Raw genomic sequence first — 23,877 nt, forward strand, 5'->3', positions numbered from 1 at the left:
TTCAATTCAAGAGAGAGCCAGTTTACGTCTCCGTTTTTTTTGAAAATGTTCTGGTTACGAAGTTTTGCCGGTTGTTCAAAAAATTTTTAATTTTTCATTTGTTCTTTTTTGTCTTTTTGTTACCTAGTCTCATTAATAGCAGGTCAGAAATCACACTTCTGTTGTAGGAGGAAAGTGAAATTGAACATTTGTAATGTTTTAAGTGAATTCATTGTGGTGTTGACTGCATCGACGCTGCTTTTTCGAAAACAAAATTCTGGTTATGAGGGCTTCGACACCATTTTCTCGCAAAATTTGTTTGACTTTTTTAACTGTATCTTTTTTTGTAGTAGTATGAAGAATATCTTAATAAGGACACTTTATCTTATGGAGGAGTTATAAATGAGCGTATTAGAGGTATTTAATGATTTCAGTTCATATCTAATGGTTTTCATATTTTTTGAACCAATTGTTTTCAAAAAAAATATGAGCGTAATTTTTAAGTTAGCCGCTTTTGTTGTTGTTTCTGTATACTTATTACCAAATCTCATTAAGGAATGGTTCCATTATTCTTCTAACCATGAAAAATGAACTAGTTATGTTGTTTAGCTGAGATTTGACTTGATGCTTTTTAGACTTTGTTATTAACCTTTTCTACTAAGAGATATCGAGTTTTGGATTTTATTAATGTTGGTTGTTGTTGTTTGATTTTGTAGTTCGTCTTTTCTCGTTTTCTCACTAATGGCGAACATCATGGTTTCTCTAAAGCGGCATTTTTGTAGTCCAATGAGTGACTTGAGTTGACGCAAATTTTTATTCATACACCTGTTTTCTCTTAAAAAATTTTGATTTTTTGAAATCTTTCTATCCCTTCAAAATTTGGTGGGGTGGATGAGCGGGGTCCGAACATTATATTTTGAACATTTCACAGCTCCGGGTTTCACAGCACGTTATTCTTCTTGACAGATTTTTTTTCGCTTTGTAGGAACGCTGTTCTTGAAAATGGAGGGACCAACCACAATTTGTTTTTATATGCTGCCTTTAATGTGTTCTTCTTCTTACCAGTAAACTTTTCTAAAAATTTATTGTAAAAACAAGTGCGAGAATCATCTACAGTCCTTTAAAAGCAGAAAATACAAAATTGTACTAAAAAATTTTTATTTTGAATTGGTAATCCAAACGTGGCTCAGGGAGCGTAAATAATAACATCACCTGGTAAAAGGAAATTTTTTTTAATTGTTTTTTATCTGGGTTTCACTGTATGCAACTCTTCTCAATACAAACTTTTTCACTTTTTGGGAGTGTGGTTATGGAATATGGAGGACCAGCATTTTAATTTACGATGCTGCCTTTCATTTGTTTTTCTTCCGTTTTACAATGATCGTTATTTCTTTAATAATAAATTTGATTCGTTGCCGCAAATAACTTAAATAAACTGATATTGTCATTGAAATTGCCAATTTTTGTTTTTTTTTCAAACTATTGCTTATGTGAACATCCTAATCGCCATTTATTTTAGTGAGCCGCTGAAATTCAAAGCCGCTGGTTTCATATTTTTTCAACGGTTAAATTCGAGAAGAAAGTATATAACTAAATGATTATAATGATTTTTTCAATACTAATTTCAAGAAAACAGCTCATACTTAAAAGCTAAACTTCATAACCCTAAGGTTTCCCATTTGCGATATATATAATAGCAAGGAAATAAAAAGACGCATGAATTACAAATGAAAAAAGTCAGGAGAGCAAAAGAAAAACATAGCCCGACGAATTGGTCAAGCCTTGGATCGTTCATGCCTTCAACCGCATATTTTAGGAGCCAAACATATAGAACAACTCTAAAGTTGAAAATGAATAAACAATGGCGAGAAGCAAACAAAAAATCAGCAGATTTCTACAAAAACTCTCACAAAAGAGGCGAAATTCGTTTTCTAAATTTGTCTAAATTTCATTAATTTTCTTGGGAAAAAATGAAAGTAAGTTGAATATGAAAAGCAGTCAAAACATCTAGAGTCACGGAAAGTCCTCAAATGCATTAAAACCTTAAGAAATTACAGAACCTGCCAAAATTGCAAAATGGTAAAAACTGATAAAAATTAAAACTAAATTGAATTGATGGTCATGGAGAAATTCGAGGAAAGGGAACTGAAAAGAATGAATGACAAAGTCAAAAAACAATATTCTCTTCAAAATTCTTCACAAATTTATCCTCGAAAAGAAAATGCTACCTACCAAAAGCCATTTTCTGACAAAATTATTATTACTTCTTCTATTCAAGCATATCAGCTCCCACCACCTAGTAGAAACCCATTAAACAGAAAAAATGCAAAGAGCAAGAAAAATTGGGAAAAAAATTTGAAGCTTAATTTGCCTCCTATGAAGAGAATTGTTCTATCTGGAATTAAATCGAACCTGTTTTGAGCCTATTTTACAGATGAGCTCTTTTTAGAAAAATAATTAAGAAAAATTTTAGCCGCAGGCAAAAATCTGTAGAAGTATTTAAAGAAAAGACTAAAAAAGACTTATTTAAGTCCAATTTTGCTTTAAATTATTTACGTAGCTTTAATGAGAAAACAACAAATTAATATCGTGTACAGGGAGAGAAACAAAAATGAAAAGGAAAGACATACAATTGCCATGCTGAAAGTCGAACCTAATTTTAAATCAATTCTACAGCAAATCTATAAATTGCTGGTCACAAATTCTTATGAATGCACTAATACTATTTCAGATAATTGATTCAGACACTTTTAATTAAAAACCGAATTTCAACTAAAAACTTGCTTCGAAAGTGTCGCATGTGATGAAAAGATTGCTCGACTAGCGATAACTATTTTTGGCACCAATCTTTCTAACTCTCTCTCTCTCTCAATGCACGAAATGAAAAAAAATACCCCCTCCACTCTCTAATCTCTAACAATTTGACGTAAACGCTTTGTTTTCATTCATTTAACTTCCTGTTTTATTTACGCTCCTATAAAATTACAGATGAAAAGACGCTCCACCAAAACTGCTCTTCAAGTCGTAATAGCAATTAAATCAAACTGCGGTAAAAAAGTTGAGCGTTTAAGTGAAAATGACACAAAAATTTTAATAGGTACAAACATAACGAACTTGAATAGTCATCATCTTTTACGTCTATTTAGTGGTGTGATTTGCCATTAGCTATTCATGTCAAATAACTTAATAACTGCTGAAAATAAAATAGAAAAAATTAGAGAGCATTTTTACTGATTTGCTCTTTGCTCCGCTTCTTCAATTCAAACTAATCAAACTCACTAAAATTTCTGCAGCAAAAGAGAAACTCTCCACTTAGATCAGATGTTCCCAGCTTTTTTCCCAGAGGGTGATCATAATTCCAGGTAAAGTCTTGAGCCTTCGCTTGAGATTGAAAAAAAACATGAAATATTTGATCGGAAGCTATGAAAAGCAGCGTCCTTTGCACGGTAGAAGCTGTTGATCAAAAATATTCATAAGCAGACCATGAAAAACGCAACGCACTTGCAAACTGCTTAAAAATGTTTTACAATAAGGCTTCCCTGGCCCAGAAAATGTTTCAAAACGTGAGAAAACCGCCTGCATGTTCAGTTTTACCTAGATGAAAACTTCGAGAGCACTTCTGTTTTTTTCTATGGCATCGTCGTTTAATTGGTGTCCTCAGCTCGGCCACATGATGACCCAACATTTAAAAGAAAAAAGTTCTCTTTCAATTTCAGATATATTGTTTAAATGTGAATAAACAAAGTTAGGCAGGAGAGGGAAAAGGCTGGCATTTAGAAGTTATATAGTTTCACGTAACGAGAAAGCCAACGCCTTAAAAAATCAAGTTAAATAATATACACATTCGATATCAAGCAAAATTACACTCAAGTTCTGAAAATTTTGTTATGAGAGATTAAAAAAATTGTCGCCATTTTTGGTTTTAACACGCAGGAAATCATTGGTATGTTTTGTTTCATACTTAGAAAACCGTCCATATGTTTGGTTCTAAACGTAAGAGGCCCTCTTTATCTTGGATCTCAAACAATGGAGGTCGTCAGAGTATTAGTTTCCAAACGCAAGGAATCGTCTTCATGTTCGGTTTTAAACATAAGCATCCGTCGGCTTGTTTGGTTTCAAACCACAAGAGATGATATCACTGCTCTGTGAATGCGAATTAATGAACAAAAACCCCACCAATGTATAACAAGTATGTTACTCTTTAATTTTTCTTCAGATAATTTTAGAAGCATTTACAATAATTTTTTTTTCAATGTGGAGTGAATTTAAAATTCCCACAAAAAGAACGCTGTTTCTTACGTTTTGCGGACTTGAGTCTCAAAACGTTTCAGCGCTGAAGCAGCAAATTTCAAGAGTAAAAGCTCGATTCAGTTCTGAAACATTGCATCTCCAGACTATTTTAAGCTTCTTTATGTGCAGCTTTTCTTCATTGCGATTACACTGAGGTCAAAGAGTTCACCAGGCTAAATTTATCCTGTATAGTCTAAAAATTACTCAAACCCCAAAATTAAGTCTGAGCAGAATAATGTCATACTTTTGTGGCTTATAACTGGTATTTACTATACCGCTGTACAAACTATTTAGAGGTTATAAACTAGTTTTTAGGCAATTATTACAAAGCCCGTTTAGCTGAGTGGTTACGACTTACGATGCAAATTAATAGATACAAGAATCCACGCGGAATTTCGAAGCGCATATAAAGCAAACCTTGTCGTGAGGAGTTAAGTTGAACATACTATTTTTCATGAAGTAAATTATACTTAAAAATCAAGTCTGACCGGTGTAAACTCTGACATGAACAGAGTACTGGTCATCCAAAAAAAACAGATTGCATCTTGACTGATTCAGCACTGATATACTCTCCGGTTTTCAAACCAAATTTCATCGAGCTACTCTTAAGTCTCCAAACATGACAAACCGAATCTTGCAAATGCAAACATATGAAGCTTTTTTACTTTCCAGACTAAACATATCATCAATTTTACGTCTAAAACCGAACACACCAAACAAACCACATATACCGTTGATTTTTTCGTTTTTTTTTTGTTTTTTGTTCCGTGTTCTCAACTAGGGCTCTGAAAACGAGCTAAAGTCTGCTAATAATTAATTTTCATCTGGTCAAAATGTGATTACAAGTTCACCTGAATGAGCTGAAGTCTGATGCAGACGGGAAAAATTAATTCTTTCGGCAAGAAACCTGTAATTTGAACTTAGAGGTTTCCAGAGTTGATCAATTAGCGGATGGCGTCGTTGAGATAGCTGTATTGATCCGTGGCCCCAAAAATGGGATGAATTTAGCGCACGCAGCTCATTTCGGCAATGAATTCAAATTTTTAGCGTACTAAGGGCATTTCTATTTTCTTGAAATGTATTTAAAGTTGCGGGTCACCTTGAAATTTTGAGTTTTGAAAACTTTTGATAGTTCAACATATTTTTGGTTTAGTTCCTAAAAGTGTGGATTGTGCCCTCTGAAGGCAACTGTGTAGTCGGATGTACATTTGATGCCCCTTCTACCACAAGAGTGGAACTGACTGGTCTGAGGCCAGGCATGGAGTACAAAACCACTCTATCCACAGAGAGTTATGGAAAGGAGAGTGAGACTATCTCATTCACACAGACACTCATGCCAGGAAAAATGAAGTCATTTCTCAATGTTTCAACTGACACTAAGGTAAGCTGTGAAATATTTTCCCACTTTGGTGCAAACCAACAAAGGAAACGTTTACTATTTAAGAAATCATCGAAACATTGTCTGAGATTCATTTTGTTTGAGATTTGGTTCAAAACGTAATAAATTCGCTGTATCCGATATGCGTTCATGGGTTACATGACAAAATACCCAATGCCATTATACCCAATGCCAAAAGACCCAATGCCATTATACCCATTTCACATTGATGTTTTCGTTCCATGATCCGAGTACTAATTAGCAGAAAACAGCTTTTATATGTATGATTTAACAAGCGGATAATTTAATCCCATGTTCGGTTGTGATAGTTTCATAGCAAGTCCCACGGGCCGCTGAGGCATGGCCATGGCCATTAAGTATGTTAAAACATAAGGGTAATAGCGACTGCTAATTTGTTGTCGGATTATAGAATGAAAATATTAAAGTACATTGGGTATATTGGCATTGCGTATTTTGGCATTAGGTATTTTGGCATTGGTTATAATGGCATTGGGTAAATTTTCTTGACACCGCATTTATGGGATATGTTCAAGAGAGCCGACGTTAGAAAGCGCTGAAACTTGACTTGATTTAAAAAGGCCCGAAAGCAAAAAGTTGCCTTTAATTACCCTAAATTGTTAATTGATTGCTTAAAAAAGCACTTAAGTGGGTTCATTGGTCTCATGTTCGGTTGTGATAATTCCATATCAAGTCCTCTAAGCCGCTGAGGGTGACGTTCAACTATGCCGACGTAATACTATGCCGATTATAAGATTGCCGAAAATTTATTCAATTTTTCACCCGATAAATTTCTAAACCAATCAAATCACTTTAACTGAAATGAGCGCAAAATTTCTGAACCAATCACAATGAAGTTGCGAGATTTTGGATTTTATTATTTATTAGGATAAGATAATTGGAGGGAGAAATATTTAAAACAAATAATGATAATTGCGGCCCACGGCCATGCCTCAGCCGCCCGTGGGACTTGATATGAGTCTATCACAACCGAATACTGACCAGCGTGCCCTAGTTGCATTGGAAACAACATCCGATTAGCATTAATTGATAATTAATTGGTAATAGCAGTTTCGGCACTTTTAGAATCAATTTCAGTTTCGGCACTCTTAAACGTCGACATAGCATAGTAAAACGTCGGCATTATTTATTAATTCGCTTTCAATTTCTTTTAATAGAAAATATTAAAATTTCATTTCTCAAATACTCCGTTATGATTGGCTGAGAATTTTGTAGTCTCATTTCAGAAGGCAATTTAATTGGCTGCAAAATTTATCGACTAATAATTTAAATAAATTTTGGGCTCTCTTTCAATCGGCTCTTTTAACTTCGGCTCTCTTACAAGTCACCGCAGTTATGTCATATATAATTATAAGCGATGGTTATATACACTATGATTATATACACTAAGAGCGGTGGATTTAATAAAAAAAACATCAGCTGAGATAATTGAAATGCTCTCGGGAAATGAAAAATGATTTAGTCAACAGCGATGTAACGATAGTTTACATGACTCATCGATTAAGTAACTCAACTAAGTAACTTGAGACCAATCAACGTTCCAAAAATTCGGAGCAGTGGCCAAACTCTAGTCCGGAGATCCTGAAATTGAACGCACGTGAAGTTTTGATCACTCAGTCGCCAGTAAAAAATACGTCTGCCTGACGAATCAATGTTCATCGCGTTGTTTAAAGTATTAAGATCAAAAATAGTCAAATGTTGGTCAAGACTTGTCTATAAGAAGTGCAAAGTGTTCTTGAAACAGCATTCACAAATGAGGCAATTAAAAAGCAGCAAAAGTTATATGGAAAAAACATATATTTATAAAATTTATCGAGCTATATACTAAAATATGTAATTCATATGTTCGAGATGTAAACTTCAAGTAAGTTTATTTCAATGAATAACAACATGTGTGCATTTATTGGTATAATTAGAAAGTTTCTGAAAATTTTCAATTTTATAAAGTGATCCTTTTGGAAGAAATCAAAATTTTTGCGGTTCAAAATAATACCATAGGTGAGTTATTATTTTGCGGTTCAAAATATTAAAAAAGAACATGACTGAGGACGGGTAAAATATTGCCAAAAACTGATTGACCACTATTCAACTCTTGTAAAAGTTTATTCGAGAATCGTCAATTCTGCATCAGCACTGTTCCAAGATTGGTTAAGACTTCAAGACTTGATTAAAGATGTTCCGAGGCCAGAATGTCATTTGATCAGAATGTTGACACCACATTTTTGCAAGATTTGCAAGTTCAATGAGCCAGCCTTCAATGCACATTCAACGCATAACCAAAGATTATTTTTTCTGACAGTTTTTCTGCTGCATAGTTGCTATCTGAAAGCCGATGCTATCTGCAAGATTGGCGAACACATGAAATCAAATCAGTATAACAAAACCGAATACTAATAAAGAGAGTTTAATTTTAAAAAAAACATCCACAAATCTCGCTTTCCAGAAGTTATTAAAGAATTCGACCTCGCCAAATCTAGAGTTACTTTTGTCGACCTAAAGTCCGGCTTTGCATTACGGTTGAGCTAAAGTAATTTAATAGGTTGTTTGGGTCAAACATGCATCCCAGGTCTAGGTACAGACTTATGAAAAGTTAATGCTCGACCCAAATGTACTTTGAAAAGACCAAACTCGACTCATTTGAGCTATGAAAAGATTTTGCCGGAATTTAAAACAATCTCGACTTTAGCTGGACACAGATTTTTCGCAAAAGACTTTAGCTGGACCCAAAATGTTACAAAAGACTTTAGCTCGACCCAATATTTGGGCTGGACTTTAGCTCGACACAAAATTTGCAAACAAAGTCGAGATAAAGTCTTTTCATTGGTCCATCATTAATCTTTTCATAAGTCTGCTTTTTTTGCCATTGAAATTGTCCGTCCAATATTGCTTATAAAGCAGTCAGCGTGTATGCTCCTTCAGTCTTTACGATTCAGAAGAACCACTTATCCCTCAAAAACCTGCATTATTTTAATAAAAAAGATAGTTCATTATTGTGGAGGGGAAAACAAACTAAATAACGCCGAAATTTTGTCATGGATAGTGGGACTAGGACCAATACACTTAAGCTAGCTGGTTTCATTGAATCAAGTAATGTGGTAATAAACTCGAGTTGCCGTAACTCTTTATCTTAAGATCTGACGAAGGTCTTAAGGCTTTTGGCAGTTTTCCAACTGTTTTGTAAGTTGGAATGCTCTTGTGCCCAGCTATTTAGTTTTGCTCCAGCTCTGCTTTTGTATATACAGAAGCAGAAATAATGAAAAACTTCGGATTTTGAAAAAGAGGACTTATGAAAAGACTAATGTTGGACCCATGAAAAGACATTTACTGGACTTTGTTTGTTTTTAAATGACTAATGGTGGACCCATGAACAGACGTTAGTTTGACTTTCTTCGTTATGAAAAAACTTAACCTCGACCCATGAAAAGATATAAGCTCGACTTTAACTAGGATGCTCGACCGTGTAAGTATAATCAATATCCCCCCCTACTAGACTTTTAAAGTCTTTTCATAAGTCGAGGCCTAGGCCTGGGTTTTCTTAACACTTCTCTGCTGTGCCTTGTATTTTCACAGATTGAGATGAAAACCTGGAATGCATTTGGCGTTACATAAATTAACGTGTTATTTAGGTCACAATTGAGTTCCAATTAGAGTCTGGAGTGGGAACAGATATCACATTGGAATACACTGGCAGATATACTGGCCACAATAACAAAACAATTTATCCCTACAAGTATGTACTTATATGAATACTATTTAAGTGTTTATACGCTAAATCTTGTGCACAAATACTAGAAGAAAATTTTTTGAGAAGAAACCGCATAGAGTCGATTAACAAGAGAATTGATCGCAGTTTCCTGCGGATATCTTAAATGCAGAGACAACAAGCTGTTAGTTTGAGACAATGTAAACTTTTTTAGTGACTAGCACAGATGCGTCAATCAGAAACAAAAGAAAAATTTTTCAAATTAACGCAACATACGTTTTTAATACATTTTTAAAACGTTCGATTCATTATAGTTTTTGCAGATAAAAAAGGAAATCACTGAATTGCTTTTTGTAAATAAATATTTTGTTTAAGTTAAATTGAGATTTTTATATGTGTTTACTGAATTTTTTTTCCCGAGCAACTATAAACTACTCAATCTTCCATTGGTTTTCATGGGATAAAGTTCTTAAACTATAATCATTGGCGTAAAAATATTAAGTAAAGAAACAGTCAAATTTTTTAATACTGCATCTCATTGCTAAAACCAGAAGTGTGTTTTCAGAAAAATATTTAGCGGACAAACATTTTGTTATTTTGAGGGCTAATCTAAATCTTCACATTATTCCAATCAGTAAAACCAGTCAAAATTTGGAGAGTTAGCAAATAAAATAGTTATTTTTGTTCCAATAAGGAAAAAAAACCAAAACAAACACTGAAACTTGAAAATTTTCATATTGAAACCAGATGGAAATTTTGATTTGGATGATCAGTTGGGAAAGACAAAACTTTTTGATGAGTGGTGATGAAAGAGCAGTATGTAAAATTGTATATAAATGGCTATAAAAATTGAAAAAATAAAAGTAAAATTGATCAAAATTACGCAGCGCTTAAAATTTAAAAATTGCTAGATGAAAAGGACTCAATCTCTGACGGTTCTGTTTGTGATATAATAGAAAATTGCGTCTTTAGACTTTAGGAACATAAAACAGCAAATACTGACAAAATGTGCTTGATTATTAACAAAAATGCTGCAAATTGGAGTCAGGAAGGAATGTAAAAATTAATGCAAACTTCAGAGCACTAAATATCGAGACCAAAAATTTTGCAGGGACGAAACAATTTCAAAAGATAATACCTATTTGTCTCTGTTGACCACATGTGTCTATTTTAGGCCAAAATTTTTTTTATTGATGAAAAAAATTTTTTGTTTGAGATGTGGATGCTATCAAACAATGGTTGTACTTACTAAACCTCATTTGAAAAGATAAAAAAGTTAAATTAATTTAAAAACTGAATAGACTTTGATAAGTCTCCAAAGAATTTCTTTTAATCAATTAAAGCTGACGAGGTTGCGACTGGAATAAAAACTAAAGAACGAAAAAAGTAAGATTGAAAAGGTCTTTTGAGTTGCTATTTTTTTTTCACAAATTGCTTTATTATCCTAGAGCCACGCAGAAAACATTGCGAGCCGGTAAATTTTTGCTTAGCATTAACATAAAACAGATTATCCCTGCATGGAATTAGTGTCTCATAGAATGTGCAGTATCGTTGTTCTTTAATTTTGATTACCATGTTTTGTTCTTTATTTTTGTATAAAGAAGTACATTAGACTACAGGCCAAACATTGAATTCTTTAGAAAACAATTTTCCGCTGAAATTTTAAAATGTCAAGAAATTATATTCGAAGCAGGAAACAGCAGTCATTTGTCTCTCATGGAAATAACTTTTATTTGAGATTTTTATGTGTGCTGAAGATCTTTTTTGATGAAAAAAATGAAAGTTATAAGTGAATCAGACATTTTGGAATCATTGAACAATTTTTCATTACATTTGTTTAGCCTCGAAGATCAAATACGTAAAGTGTTTTCAGATAAGTTGAATTTCTCAGATCAGTTTCCAATTCTGTTTTGAAAGCAGCCAAATTAAGTTTCTATACATTTTCGAATGAAAAAGTTGTTCAACTAGAAAACTAACTAAAATTTGGAAGAGTATCTTTTGTTACTTCGGGCTTCAACACAACGGTGGAAGAATAATTTTTGTATGAAAAAAGCAAAGCAAAAATAGAAAATATATTTAAATTCCATTTTTGATCTGTAATTTATACGATTCGTGAATTAATTTTTTCAGCAACTGAGTTTTTTCTCTGTAGTGCAACCGCATGCTTGTGCGATAATTCAATAAGCATTCAGCCTGAAATTAATTATTACCCTTTGTTGATGCTTTTCAAGCACAGACATGGAAAAATAAAGAGTAATACTTGTATCACTGCTTTTGACAAACGTGTTTTAATATTAAGGATATAATTTGGGACCGCAAATTTTGCTTCAAATTCGTCTGTACCCATAACAATGTTTAAGATGCCTGTTTTGTGTGAGTGTGGACAGCAGTGACTGTATTTGGTCACTCCTGTCCGCACCCTTTCCACAGTGGTCCACGTGTCAGTTTTGACGACGATTAGTAATCGCAATAGTTAATAACTTGTTATTTAGACCAAAATGAAAGAAAGTTTGTTTGGTGATTAATTACAAAATGTTCCTCGTAATTCTAATTGTGATGTAGGAAAATTAGGAACACAATTGGCAGTTTTGCATCTACACATATGAACAGAGCCAGTTTTGCACGTAAGAAAAATTAAGTTTTCGAATTGGGTCTTAAACTGATTTAAATCCAAAAACAGAAATTTTGGACCAACTAAATTATTTAAATCTTGAACATTTGTTACGTTTATCTGTGACTGTGACAAATTTCATGCTTTTTCCGTCATTTATGTCCGCGATTATTGTAACTATTTTCTACGTGAAAAAAAGTGAAGTGAAAATTGTTTAAGAGATATTTTCACTGTCGCCAGAGAAACAACAAATTCACGCTGTTTAATTAGATTGTTTAACCGATACGTCTATACCAACATGACTCCATCAGAGACGTACGACATGACTTTGACATGGACAGGTCAAGGGGTGAACTACCAGACAAGAATGAAGACATTCGAAGTGCACATGTATCCTTCAGAGGTCAACATCACAAATGTCCACACCTTCGCCCACAAAATTCAGATCTCTTTCGATACGAGTGGAAACTTTTCGGTTAGCGTTTAAAAGTTAATTGCAAACTCCCATTGCAAACCCATTCAAAATTCTGACCGGGTAACTGCTCAAAATTGTTTTAGAAAGATTTCAAAAACTTTTCATTGATATCACTTCGAAATCAATCACATTTTATCCTCATAGGATTATATTATACGTCGAAACATCAAAAAATTTCGAGATTATTAGCGTTATAGTCCATCGGAATCATCCCATTTTACCCGCTATTGAACTATTTAAATGCAATAATTGTGATCTTCTGCTCTGGCATAAATATGCCCAAAAATCAAATTAACTTTCTAACACTTAAAGAAACAATCATTTTTATACCGTTTTTTTTGCAGAATCCGCAAAATATTCGGAAAAGATTTGTGCAGGAATATTTATGCTTGGATAATCTGATTATTATCAGACAAATAGAATAAATAAATCTCTTCTCTTAGAAGTAAAATCGTCTATGATTACCAACTTGTTTAAGGTCAGAAAAACGTATTGAGCAAACTATTTCAAACCTATTGGACAAGATTTAGCTTCTTCGGGAACAAAAATCCTAAAGTTTATCATTCTTTTCCGGGCTTTTTTCTGTTTTCTCCTATCAATATTTTGATAACCATTCCTACTTTTAAACAAATTTTGGCTGAGGCACATATTGCCAAAGTGGTATCATCAAAATTTCCACAACTGAATTGTTTTTAGGGACAGTTTTGATGAATTCTCTGCAACCAGAGAGAACATAACGTTCATTTGATAAAATGCTCACTGTACTCTTCTTTTCAATTTCTAAAGTTTCGAAGTGAAATAAACCATTATTCCCCAAGCTGAGGTCCGAGACCAAAAGTCGGTATGTCCAGTCCAAAATGGGCACACAAGGGGTACGTCAAGTTTATAAAATAACAAGGTCGGTAAAGAAAAGCGCAAAAGTCTGGACAAAGGCAATTTTGTAATCTGAATATGTTGGCTCTCAGGCGCCAAAAACTTTTTGAATTGAATCAAAACTGGCAAAAAACTGTTCAATTTTCGCTTGATGGAGCACTTCTTTTGGAAATCTTACTCACGTGAAAGCGTTCAACGTATAAAAATCCAATCCACTTAAGTTCAAAATTTGCAAAACGTCAAACGCGGAAAAATTTATGTACAACGTTCTGCTTCTTTTCAACCATTATTATCCTATAATTATAAAACAGTGCTGAAGTTGTAAGAAAATCACACTTTAATAAATGGATGAATGTGATTCCTTTTTATCGACGCGTTCATCAGCGACTTTTCATTAATCATTCGTGTGTGAACTACTAAGATCCTAGATCACAACCACCAATCCAAGATATATATACTTGAAGTGAAGAATTTATAAGAAACTGCATAAAGCTTATAACAGGGCTGCAAACGAATGCACAAAAGAATGAACATGGAAATACATACGTGTTTTTGAACGCAAGAACAACAAACAAATATTTTGAACGCAGAGAGGTCTGGAAATTCGTGCTTTTCAACGCAGAAAACTTTTGAATACATGAGATCTGGTGAAAACACAAAAGTCTGTACAAACTCAATTTGATGGCACGAAGAACACAAAAATTGTTTAAAGGGCACGAAAGTCTCGAAATTCCTGTTTTTGAAGGCACGCAAAACGCACAAAGCATTTTGAACGCACGAAATTCTGTTGAAGTCTCAAAAGTCTGGTTAACACAAAAGTGTTGACCTGAACGCGCGAAAGTCTGGACATATTCATTTTTGGGCGCATAACGAATGGACAAAACTTGATGAATGCAAGAAAGTGTTTATTTAGATATTATTGGTCTGGGCTTGCATGGACATAAGCATGATCTATCTGGGACGGTCCGGACATGCCTACTTTTCGTCTGGCACCTCAGCCTGGGTTGTAAAATAAATTTCTTAATTTTCTGAAACAAATTAAGTAAGTTTGGCTTGAATTTGCCTTCATAAGCAGAAATTAGAACATGATTTTTTATCTGAAGTGAACAACTGACAAAAGAGCAGAAAAATTTTAAATGTTATCAGTGAAACTGGTTATCGTAAAACTGGTCATTTCAGTGAAACTGGTCAGTGTCTTTTGGGTCGATATTTTCAATGCGCACAAGATGACGAATGTACAGCTGAACGCTTATTTTATTGCGATAACGAGAGAATATTAAAAACAATGTTTTCCGATTACTTTCATTTGGTTAGTTTTATATCATATCATAACTTATAAAAAAGTTTTCATCACGACTTAAATTGTACTGTTTCTAGTTTCCATTTGCAAAAAAAATGTTAGACAATGACACAAAATAAACAGTGATTGCGCCTCTGCCAGTGTACCGAACAGGTATCTAACCTTGTTTGATTAAATTTGGATCTTTTTGCTGAATTATTTCATTATCTATGATATAAATGTTTTTAGAGATAAATTTGAAAGATAAACTGAACAGCGCATATGGCTAGAATTACCTTTAAAGAAATTATTGCGTAGATAATGAAAAAAATTAAATTACTCAAATTTAATCAAACAGGGTTTTGTACTTGTTCGAAAGTCTGGTATAGGCGAAATCAGTTTTTTTGCTGTGTCAATGTCAAAACTATTATGCAACTGGAATTTCAAAACAGTACATACTAATTCGCAAAAACTTTGGTGAAAAGTTTTGTTCTGTGAACTTTTCTGTAAATATATTGTTGGGTTACGATACTTACTCAAATTTCTTTTCTGCATCGAATTGAAATTAAATATATAATTTTATGGTTAAAGAGTTCTAATGAAACGTGTCTGGTGGATGTCAATTTGGCTGCTCAATGGAGGCAGACTATGTCACTCATAATTTTAAGACATTTTCTCAATAATTTTTTCTATATCTTTCTCAGTCAATTGAGTCTAATCGAGATCATTCTGAGGTACATTCTTAAGAAAGAAATGTAATCAAATTTCTTTTTTGTCTGGAATTCAAGAAGAAAAAACGGAACAATATCACCCAGGTCAAAGTGGCCAGACCGAGGTGACCCTTGATCAGATGATCTTCGAGCATACACTTGTTCCCGGTGCGCTCGAATTAATTGGTCAGGAAAAAGCTTCGAGCGCACTTTGGTCTGAGCAATGGTCTAGAACTTGTCTGATCAGAGGTCACTTCGGTATGGAACGGTCTGATCAGAGGCAGTTTCGAGCGCTCAATAGTCTGATCAGAGACCATTTCGAACACACAAGTCTGATCAGGGAGGTTTTCGAGCGCTCACTAGTCTGATCGAGAGAGGTTTCAAACGCACTTTAGTCTAATCAGTGGATGTTTTGAACGCAATTTTGTCTGAGCAGAGCCACGTTTCGAACGCACTTTTATCTGATCAGACGACGAGCGACGTTTCAATCGTTTTTTCATCTGATCAGAGCACGTTTAGAACGCATTTGTGTCTGATCAGAGGACGTTTTGAACGCAGGATAGTCTGATCAGAGGACATTTCGAACATACTTTTGTCTGATCAGAGGACATTTCGAACATACTTTTGTCTGATCAGAGGACGTTTGGAGAGCTGAAATAGGCTAATACTGTCAAAAAAATCTACAGTTGAACTAACGAACGACTTTCTAGTATGCTTTGGCAGTGTTCTCCTCCTCCTTCTCTCAAACGGGCTCGGGACCGGCTACGGCGGATACACAATTAAACAACAGTAGAAAAATCGGTCGAGCCGAAAAATGCACTAAAAGAAGACCAACAGTATTAATATAAATGCCTCAGACTTCGTTTGGAAGCAATTAAAAAAACAAACGTCTCCTTCTTTGATACCGAACCAACCAATTATTCATAGTGGTTTGATTCAGAAAATGAAAGTCTAAATTTTAAATAAAGTTAATGAAAATCTGTTATCATCATTTTTTGATGATAAAAAATTTGAAGACGTTGCGAGATTATAACGAATTTTTCCTGGAACCTGATCTAACCAAGTCCGGGAGACAAACCCAATTTCATAATACGAGAAGAGGGCCGATCCTTAGATCAAAAACAACATGAAAAAGATTCATGAATGTCAACTAACTGATTTAGTTTGCTTTGGTTTTGTTTTGATCATGGCTGATTGTAGTCTGGGTTGGTCCGATCATAGTAAGATCAAAAACGAATTAAAAACAAGCGCGAGATGAAGTCTGATCTTAGCTGATCATAGGTGAAGTCAATCAATTCAATTTATTTTGAGTGCAAACTTCGTCCCTTTTTGATTTCATGCTGATTCCGGTTATAATCAGCTTTCAAAGAAAAGTAATTTTTTGTTTACTGATTTATCTTATTGTTTTATTTATTGTTATGTATGTTTGCGTAATACTTTTGTAATTGCAGCTCTGAAGAGGTCATCCATAAATATGGACTGGGAAAACATTTTGAGCGCACTTTTGTCTGGACAATGGTCTGCAACTCGCCTGGACAATGGTCTGATACTCGTCTGATCAGAGGTAATTTTGGTCTGGTTCTTGTCTGGTCAGAGGCATCTTCGTGCGCACTTCGAGTGCATAATTATCTTTAACTGCGCCTCTGCCAGTGTATCAAACGTGTATATAACCTTGTTTGATTAAATTTGGATCTTTTTGCTGAATTATTTCATTATCTATGATATAAATATTTTTAGAGATAAATTGGAAAGATAAACTGAACAGCGCATATGACTAGAATTACCTTTAAAAAAATTATTGCGTAGATAGTGAAAAATATAAATTACTCAAATTTAATCAAACAGGGTTTTGTACTTGTTCGAAAGTCTGGTATAGGCGAATTCAGTTTTTTTGCTGTGTCAATGTCAAAACTATTATGCAACTGGAATTTCAAAACTGTACAATTTAATTCGCAAAAATTTGGGTGAAAAGTTTTTTTTCTGTGAACTTTTCTGTAGTATATTTTTGGGTTACGATTCTTACTCAAATTTATTTTCTGCATCGAATTCAAATTAAATATATAGTTTTATGGTTAAAGAATTCTAATGAAACGTGTCTGGTGGATGTCACTTTGGCTGCTCAATGGAGGCAGTCACTCATAATTTTAAAACAATTTTTCAATAACTTTTTTTATATCTTTCTCAGTCAATTGTGTCTAATCGAGATAATTCTGAGTTACTTTCTTAAGAAAGAAATGTAATCAAACTTCTTTTTTGTCTGGAATTCAAGAAGAAAAAATGGATCAATATTACCGGGTTGAAGTGGCCAGACCGAAGTAACTCTTGATCAGATGATCTTCGAGCGCACACTTGTTCCCGGTGCGCTCGAATTAATTGGTCTGGAAAAAGCTTCGAGCGCACTTTGGTCTGAGCAATTGTCTAGAACTTGTATGATCAGTGGTCACTTCGGTGTGGAACGGTCTGATCAGAGGCAGTTTCGATCGCACAATAGTCTGATCAGAGACAATCTCAAACACACACAAGTCTGATCAGGGAGGTTTTCGAGCGCTCACTAGTCTGATCAAGAGAGGTTTCAAACGCACTTTAGTCTGATCAGTGGACGTTTCGAACCCATTATTGTCTGATCAGATCGAGGTTTCAAACGCACTTTAGTCTAGTCAGTGGATGTTTTGAACGCATTTTTGTCTGATCAGAGCCACGTTTCGAACGCACGTTTATCTGATCAGAGCAACGAGCGACGTTTCGATTGCTTTTTCTTCTGATCAGAGCACGTTTAGAATGCACTTGTGTCTGATCAGAGGACGTTTTGAACGCAGGATTGTCTGATCAGAGGACATTTCGAACTTTTGTCTGATCAGAGGAAGTTTGGAGAGCTAAAATAGGCTAAATACTGTCGGAAAAATCTACAGTTGAACTAACATTTTTCTAGTATGTTTTGGCAGTGTTTTCCTCCTCCTTCTCTCAACCGGGCTCGGGACCGGCTACGGCGGATTTACAATTAACCAACAGTCGAAAAATCGGTCAAGCCGAAAAATGCACTAAAAGAAAACCAACAGTATTAATATAAATGCCTCAGACTTCGTTTGAAAGCAATTAAAAAAAACGTCTCCTTCTTTGATACCGAACCAACCAATTGTTCATAGGTGTTTGATTCAGAAAATGAAAGTCTAAGTTTTATATAAAGTTAATGAAAATCTGATATCATAAATTTCTGATGATGTAAAGTTTGAAGACGTTGCGAGATTATAACGAAATTTTTCTGGAATCTCATCTAACCAAATCTGGGAGACAAGCCCAATTTCATATTACGAGAAGAGGGCCGGTCCTCAGATCAAAAACAACAAGAAAAAGATTCATGATTGTCAACTAACTGATTTAGTTTGCTTTGGTTTCGTTTTGATCATGGCTGATTGTCTGGGTGGGTTTGATCATAGTAAGATCAAAAACGAATTAAAAACAAGCGCGACGTGAAGTGTGATCATAGCTGATCATAGGTGAAGTCACTCAATTCAATTTATTTTGAGTGCAATCGTCGTCCCTTTTTGATTTCATGCTGATTCCGGTTATAATCATCTTTCATAGAAAAGTATTTTTTTGTTTACTGATATATCTTATTGTTTTATTTATTGTCACGTATGTTTGCGTAATACTTTTGTAATTGCAGATCTGCAGATGTCATCCATAAATATGGAGTGGGAAAACATTTTGAGCGCACTTTAGTCTGGACAATGGTCTGCAACTCGCCTGGACAATGGTCTGATACTTTTCTGATCAAAGGTAATTTCGGTCTGGAACTTGTCTGGTCAGAGGCGGCTTCGTGCGCACTTCGAGTGCATAAAGATCTTTAACTGCACACTCGCCTCATCAGAGGTCGCTTCGGTCTGGGACGGTCTGATCAGAGGCAATTTCAAACGCGACCTCAACCTGGGCACTTTTTTCCTTCAAAAGAGAGCTATTTATTAGAACTAGAAAAATTTAAAATCAGGAACAAATAGTTTTTCAAGGTTGCAGATTGATAGAGTCCGCTTAATTTTTTTTATTAAAAAAATGAAGCAATCAATGAAAGTAAGTAAGTCTTTTGTAAGTAATAGGAGGCAAACTATTTCGATTTTAGTTCTCTGTTAATGATAGATTGCTAGAAAAAGAACAGTTTTGAACATTGTCTGCAAACATACCTATCTGCCTTGTTTCAAAATATTAATAAAAATGGTTTCAAAAAGAGTTCAACACACGTTGAGTTCTATTTAATTTGATTCCTGAGTTCTTTTAGTTATTTACAGGGAAGTTATTTTAATTTTATCTCTTTAAGTCTTTCGTAAATAATAGTCTTTTGTAAGTAATAGGAGGTAAACTATTTCGATTTTAGTTCTCTGTTAATGATAGATTGCTAGAAAAAGAACAGTTTTGAACATTGTTTGCAAACACACCTATCTGCCTTGTTTCAAAACATTAATAAAAATGGTTTCAAAAAGAGTTCAACACACGTTGAGTTCTATTTAATTTGATTCCTGAGTTCTTTTAGTTATTTACTGGGAAGTTATTTTAGTTTTTATCTCTTTAAGTGAATTAGAAGTTGCAAAAGTAACTCAAAAAATTGTAAAAAAGACCACTTCTTTACTATAAGCCAGCTAACATGTATTAATTCTTGATTCTCAGAAACCGGTTATAATAGTTTCTTAATTTTAGAAACTTCAGTTGAGCCATTTGCTTGACGCAAAGTGAGGGCGGGTAGAATTTGAAACGTAATATTTATATAAGTCGACGATCAACTATCTGAAAAACAATTAAAGAATTCTATCGCAAAAACAATGATCGAAAGGTTAATTATACTATTTTAAGCTATGAAGTTGAGGTTAGTTGACATTTTTCTGACAACCTAGGTCAATTCAAATTTCAATTATTTGTTTTGCTCCAATTTCCTGTTATGACGTCTATGAAATATTGTGGTCATGAGTTTCCACAGAAGAAAAGTTCTATGGAATCAAATATTAAAAGAAAATCTGAGAACTGCTATTTCAGAGAGCAAAACATATGCTTCAAAAAATAGTATAACAATGGAAAACATATTGTCTGCTGATGCTCCTTTGATGCAAAACATATTGTTATTTAACTTCATCCAATTTTTGTTTCAAATGAAAATTAACTGCTGAAAGTAACCTAATACTTTTTTAAATATTTTATTCTCCATAGTTAAAAGAAATATTATTCCTCCGGTGTCGATTTTTTGCATTGCTCTATGGATAAGTCGTAGTCTTAAAACTTCATAAAGCAAGGAGAATTTTTGCTCGTTATTGGCCAGCTTTGTAATAATGTGGAAATTTGTTTTACAAAACAAATCATAGTTGTTAAATGTTACCCTTGACATTTTCCTACTATCTCCAATTTGTAAGGTTTTCAGTTTATTAGGAAATTTCTTTTTTCGATGCTGACTAGAGATACTGTTATTACAGATTATATTAATAATCTTTGAGTCTCAATTCTTCTCTTAATGGGTCTACAAAAAATTTCAAATGCTAGCCAACATAAAAAAGAATTTTTTGTTGAGATTTTTCAAACTTATCATTTTCACATCATAATTAATTTCAAACAAACCTGCATAGACACCAGATAAGCTAACTAAAATATTTGAATTTCTGTTTTCAGTACCTAGAAGTTACAGTCTCACCCGAGAGCACCCAGTGCCCATGCATTTTGCGAGGAGTCGGAACAGGACAAGTCACAGTAGGCGATGATATCACCAATCCCTTGACTGCTGGCGAAGAGTACTTCTTCTACATCCGCACATCAAGTTTTGCCGGTTTGAAAAGCAACCCGATAGAAATAGTGAAATCTCTGCCAGTAGATACTATCACAGCCAACAACCGATTGGTTGGATCGACGGCCTATTTCGACATAACAGTTGAAAGTGGAGTTGGAAGCTACATAAAAGTGCATTTTGCAAACAACAAACTGACTCCAGAACTTTACGAGGACGGAGACACGCAATTCAGGTACTACAAAAAAATGAAATTTTTCCATTTTTTGTCCCAAATTCTAGTAATCCCCTAATTTAATATTTGACAATGGCTTCACAAATCAGTGTGCCGAAAAGAAACTTTTGCTCGTAAAACAACAAATTTTCCATCTCGCCAGATCTTTCACGACAAATGATTACCTTGCAGGATCGGGTCAGACGTATGAATATCTTGCAAGACCATGCAAGATTATTGTTATATTGTTAGATTCCTGCAAACTTGTTCCGATCAAGCTGTGCTTTCAAATGTTACTATAAAATTCACTTTCGACAAAAAGTCCCAGGAGATAATTACGTTCATTTTGAGAGATAATTTGGTTCAAAATTACATCAAATATCTGTATGGCAATAAAGAACAATGTGAGTTAAATTCAACTGATCATTTTTGAGCAACGCAAAACATTTTGTAGATTTCTCAAAAACGTCTGTTATTTTTTGAGGAACTCCACATCAGTTTTTGGTGTTGTATTTCTTCTTTGGAAGTTCTATTATTTGATACAAATATATGTTAGAACCATTTATTTACACTTCATCTCATTTCGCAAATAAAGCTTGTTTAATAAGTCTGCACATGATGAAATTTTTCATAAAGATGAGTTTCTAATTCAAAATATATCTTCAGGTCTTGTAATCGAATATCTAGACAAAGAAGCTATGATAGTATAAGATCTGATAAATATTTGCACGACAAAATTTTTCCACCACTGAGGTATATATGTTTCTTAATCATAAATTGTTTGTGTTGGATTAAACGTGGCTGCTGATGAATACAATCAATTTTACTAGGTTACAGTCCCGGGAGAATGTTTTTCTCCAAAAAACTAAATGTTGTAAAGAGAGTTAAAATAAGATTTAAACCGTTGGCGTTTATCTATTAAGGGTAGATGAAGGGTTATTTAAAAGTGTAACTTTAATATTTAAAGGTGGAATAATGTTGGATTAACTTCTTTTTACACTCAAAAATTAAAACCAATAAAATTTTTTCTTACACTTTTCTTTACACCATTGAAACTATTATTTACACCTTTAATTACGCCATTAAAATTTTTTACACTTTCAATTAAACCATTAAAACTTGTCTTACACTTTGTTGATTACACGAGTAACACTTCTTTTTTCACTCTTTTACACTTTTTTTGTTTACACCCATAAATTACTTTTTCTCCACCCATATTAAACGGGCCACTAACAGTGTAAAAATCTTATCCCTCTTTACACTCTTTTTCCCGTTTTTTGTTTTAAAAATACATGCGTATTCTTCGTTTTTTTGTGTTGAGCGCTGATTGAACAAAACTATATATAAAGATTGTCGGAGAAAGTATTAATATTAATCAACTATTTGAGATGTTTCCAGTGTGTTCTGGTTATGTTGACCTCTTCCATTTTAATTCTCTATCTCTCTGAGTTTTACTCTTTTGTCTTTTTTTCTTTTGGTCGTGCTGGGATCTGTCTATTTCCTATAATCCGTTTTGAATTTTTTATCCTCTTTTCGAGTTTTCAATGCTCTTGAACAATTTCTCTGGTTCTCACCCCACTTTTTTCTTCCCTACAAAAATTTCAACATCAGGGAAATGAGAAATTACTATTTGATAAACAAATTGATTTGGCATCAATCGATCAGTGTTTTTCTTCCGCTTATTTGCCCTAACGGCTGGAACAGCTTTCACTACAATTTGGTTATTTGAATTATGTAATGCCGAATGTTTCGTAAAAATAGAAAATGACACTCTTATTGCGATGAGAAAAACTAGTGATGGTTGATGTATAAGTTTCAAAAGTACTAATGTCAATAAATCGTTATTCTCTGACGGTATTATTGAGTGCTATAATAACAAGCTGATCGGTTTGTCATTCTGCAGACCCATGAAAAGACCTTAGCTGGACTTTCTTTATTATGAAAACTCTATAGTTCGACCCATGAAAAGACATTAGCTCGTCATTAACTAAGAACCTCGACCGTGTAATTATAGTCAATATTGCCCCACCCCCTACTAAACTTTTAAAATCTTTCATAAGTCAAGGTGTATGCCTGGGTCGTCAGGGCACATTCGAGTTGGGTTCAAAATTGCTGCAAATTAGCAAGCTCTTTATAAATAAAATTTGAAATTTGACTGTATGAAAAGTTCATCTACATATGTTGCTCATTATAATGTGAGCTGCTAAAGAGTTGGACACAAGCAAAACAGTCACATCTGTCTTTCTGCGTCACGTTGTTTATGAGGACGTTAGAATGTGTCAAATGAATTTTAAAAAGAAGAGGGGAGAAATACTAGCCTGATCCCGGTCCAAGGATTCTACCGAAACATAACGGAGACAAAACTGTAAAGAGTGTAATAAAAATATTGACAAGTTATAGTGTAATTGTAGTGTATTTTTAAGGGGCATAATAAGAGTGGGTTAAAGATTGTAAAAAAATGTAAAAATTTCTTCAAATTTACACTTTTTACACTCTTTTCCCTGCAATTTAAGAGTGGAATTTGCTTTGCACCCTTATTCTCGCTGAATAACGGTGGAATACGCGTGGACG

General features: G+C 34.0%; 1 protein-coding gene across 1 annotated transcript in view; it reads left to right on the plus strand.

The window, feature by feature from the left end:
* The window catches only part of LOC142342103 (uncharacterized), a 43,022-nt gene that overhangs the window by 13,374 nt on the left and 5,771 nt on the right, over nucleotides 1-23,877 (plus strand). Inside the window, exons 6-9 of the mRNA XM_075393290.1 lie at nucleotides 5,423-5,650; nucleotides 9,313-9,416; nucleotides 12,271-12,475; nucleotides 20,981-21,327. Coding sequence (XP_075249405.1) covers nucleotides 5,423-5,650; nucleotides 9,313-9,416; nucleotides 12,271-12,475; nucleotides 20,981-21,327 — 884 coding nt within the window. The remainder of the gene's footprint in view (nucleotides 1-5,422; nucleotides 5,651-9,312; nucleotides 9,417-12,270; nucleotides 12,476-20,980; nucleotides 21,328-23,877) is intronic.

Source organism: Convolutriloba macropyga, chromosome 7, assembly GCF_964194025.1.
Source record: "Convolutriloba macropyga chromosome 7, txConMacr16.3, whole genome shotgun sequence".
NCBI lineage: Eukaryota > Metazoa > Xenacoelomorpha > Acoela > Convolutidae > Convolutriloba > Convolutriloba macropyga.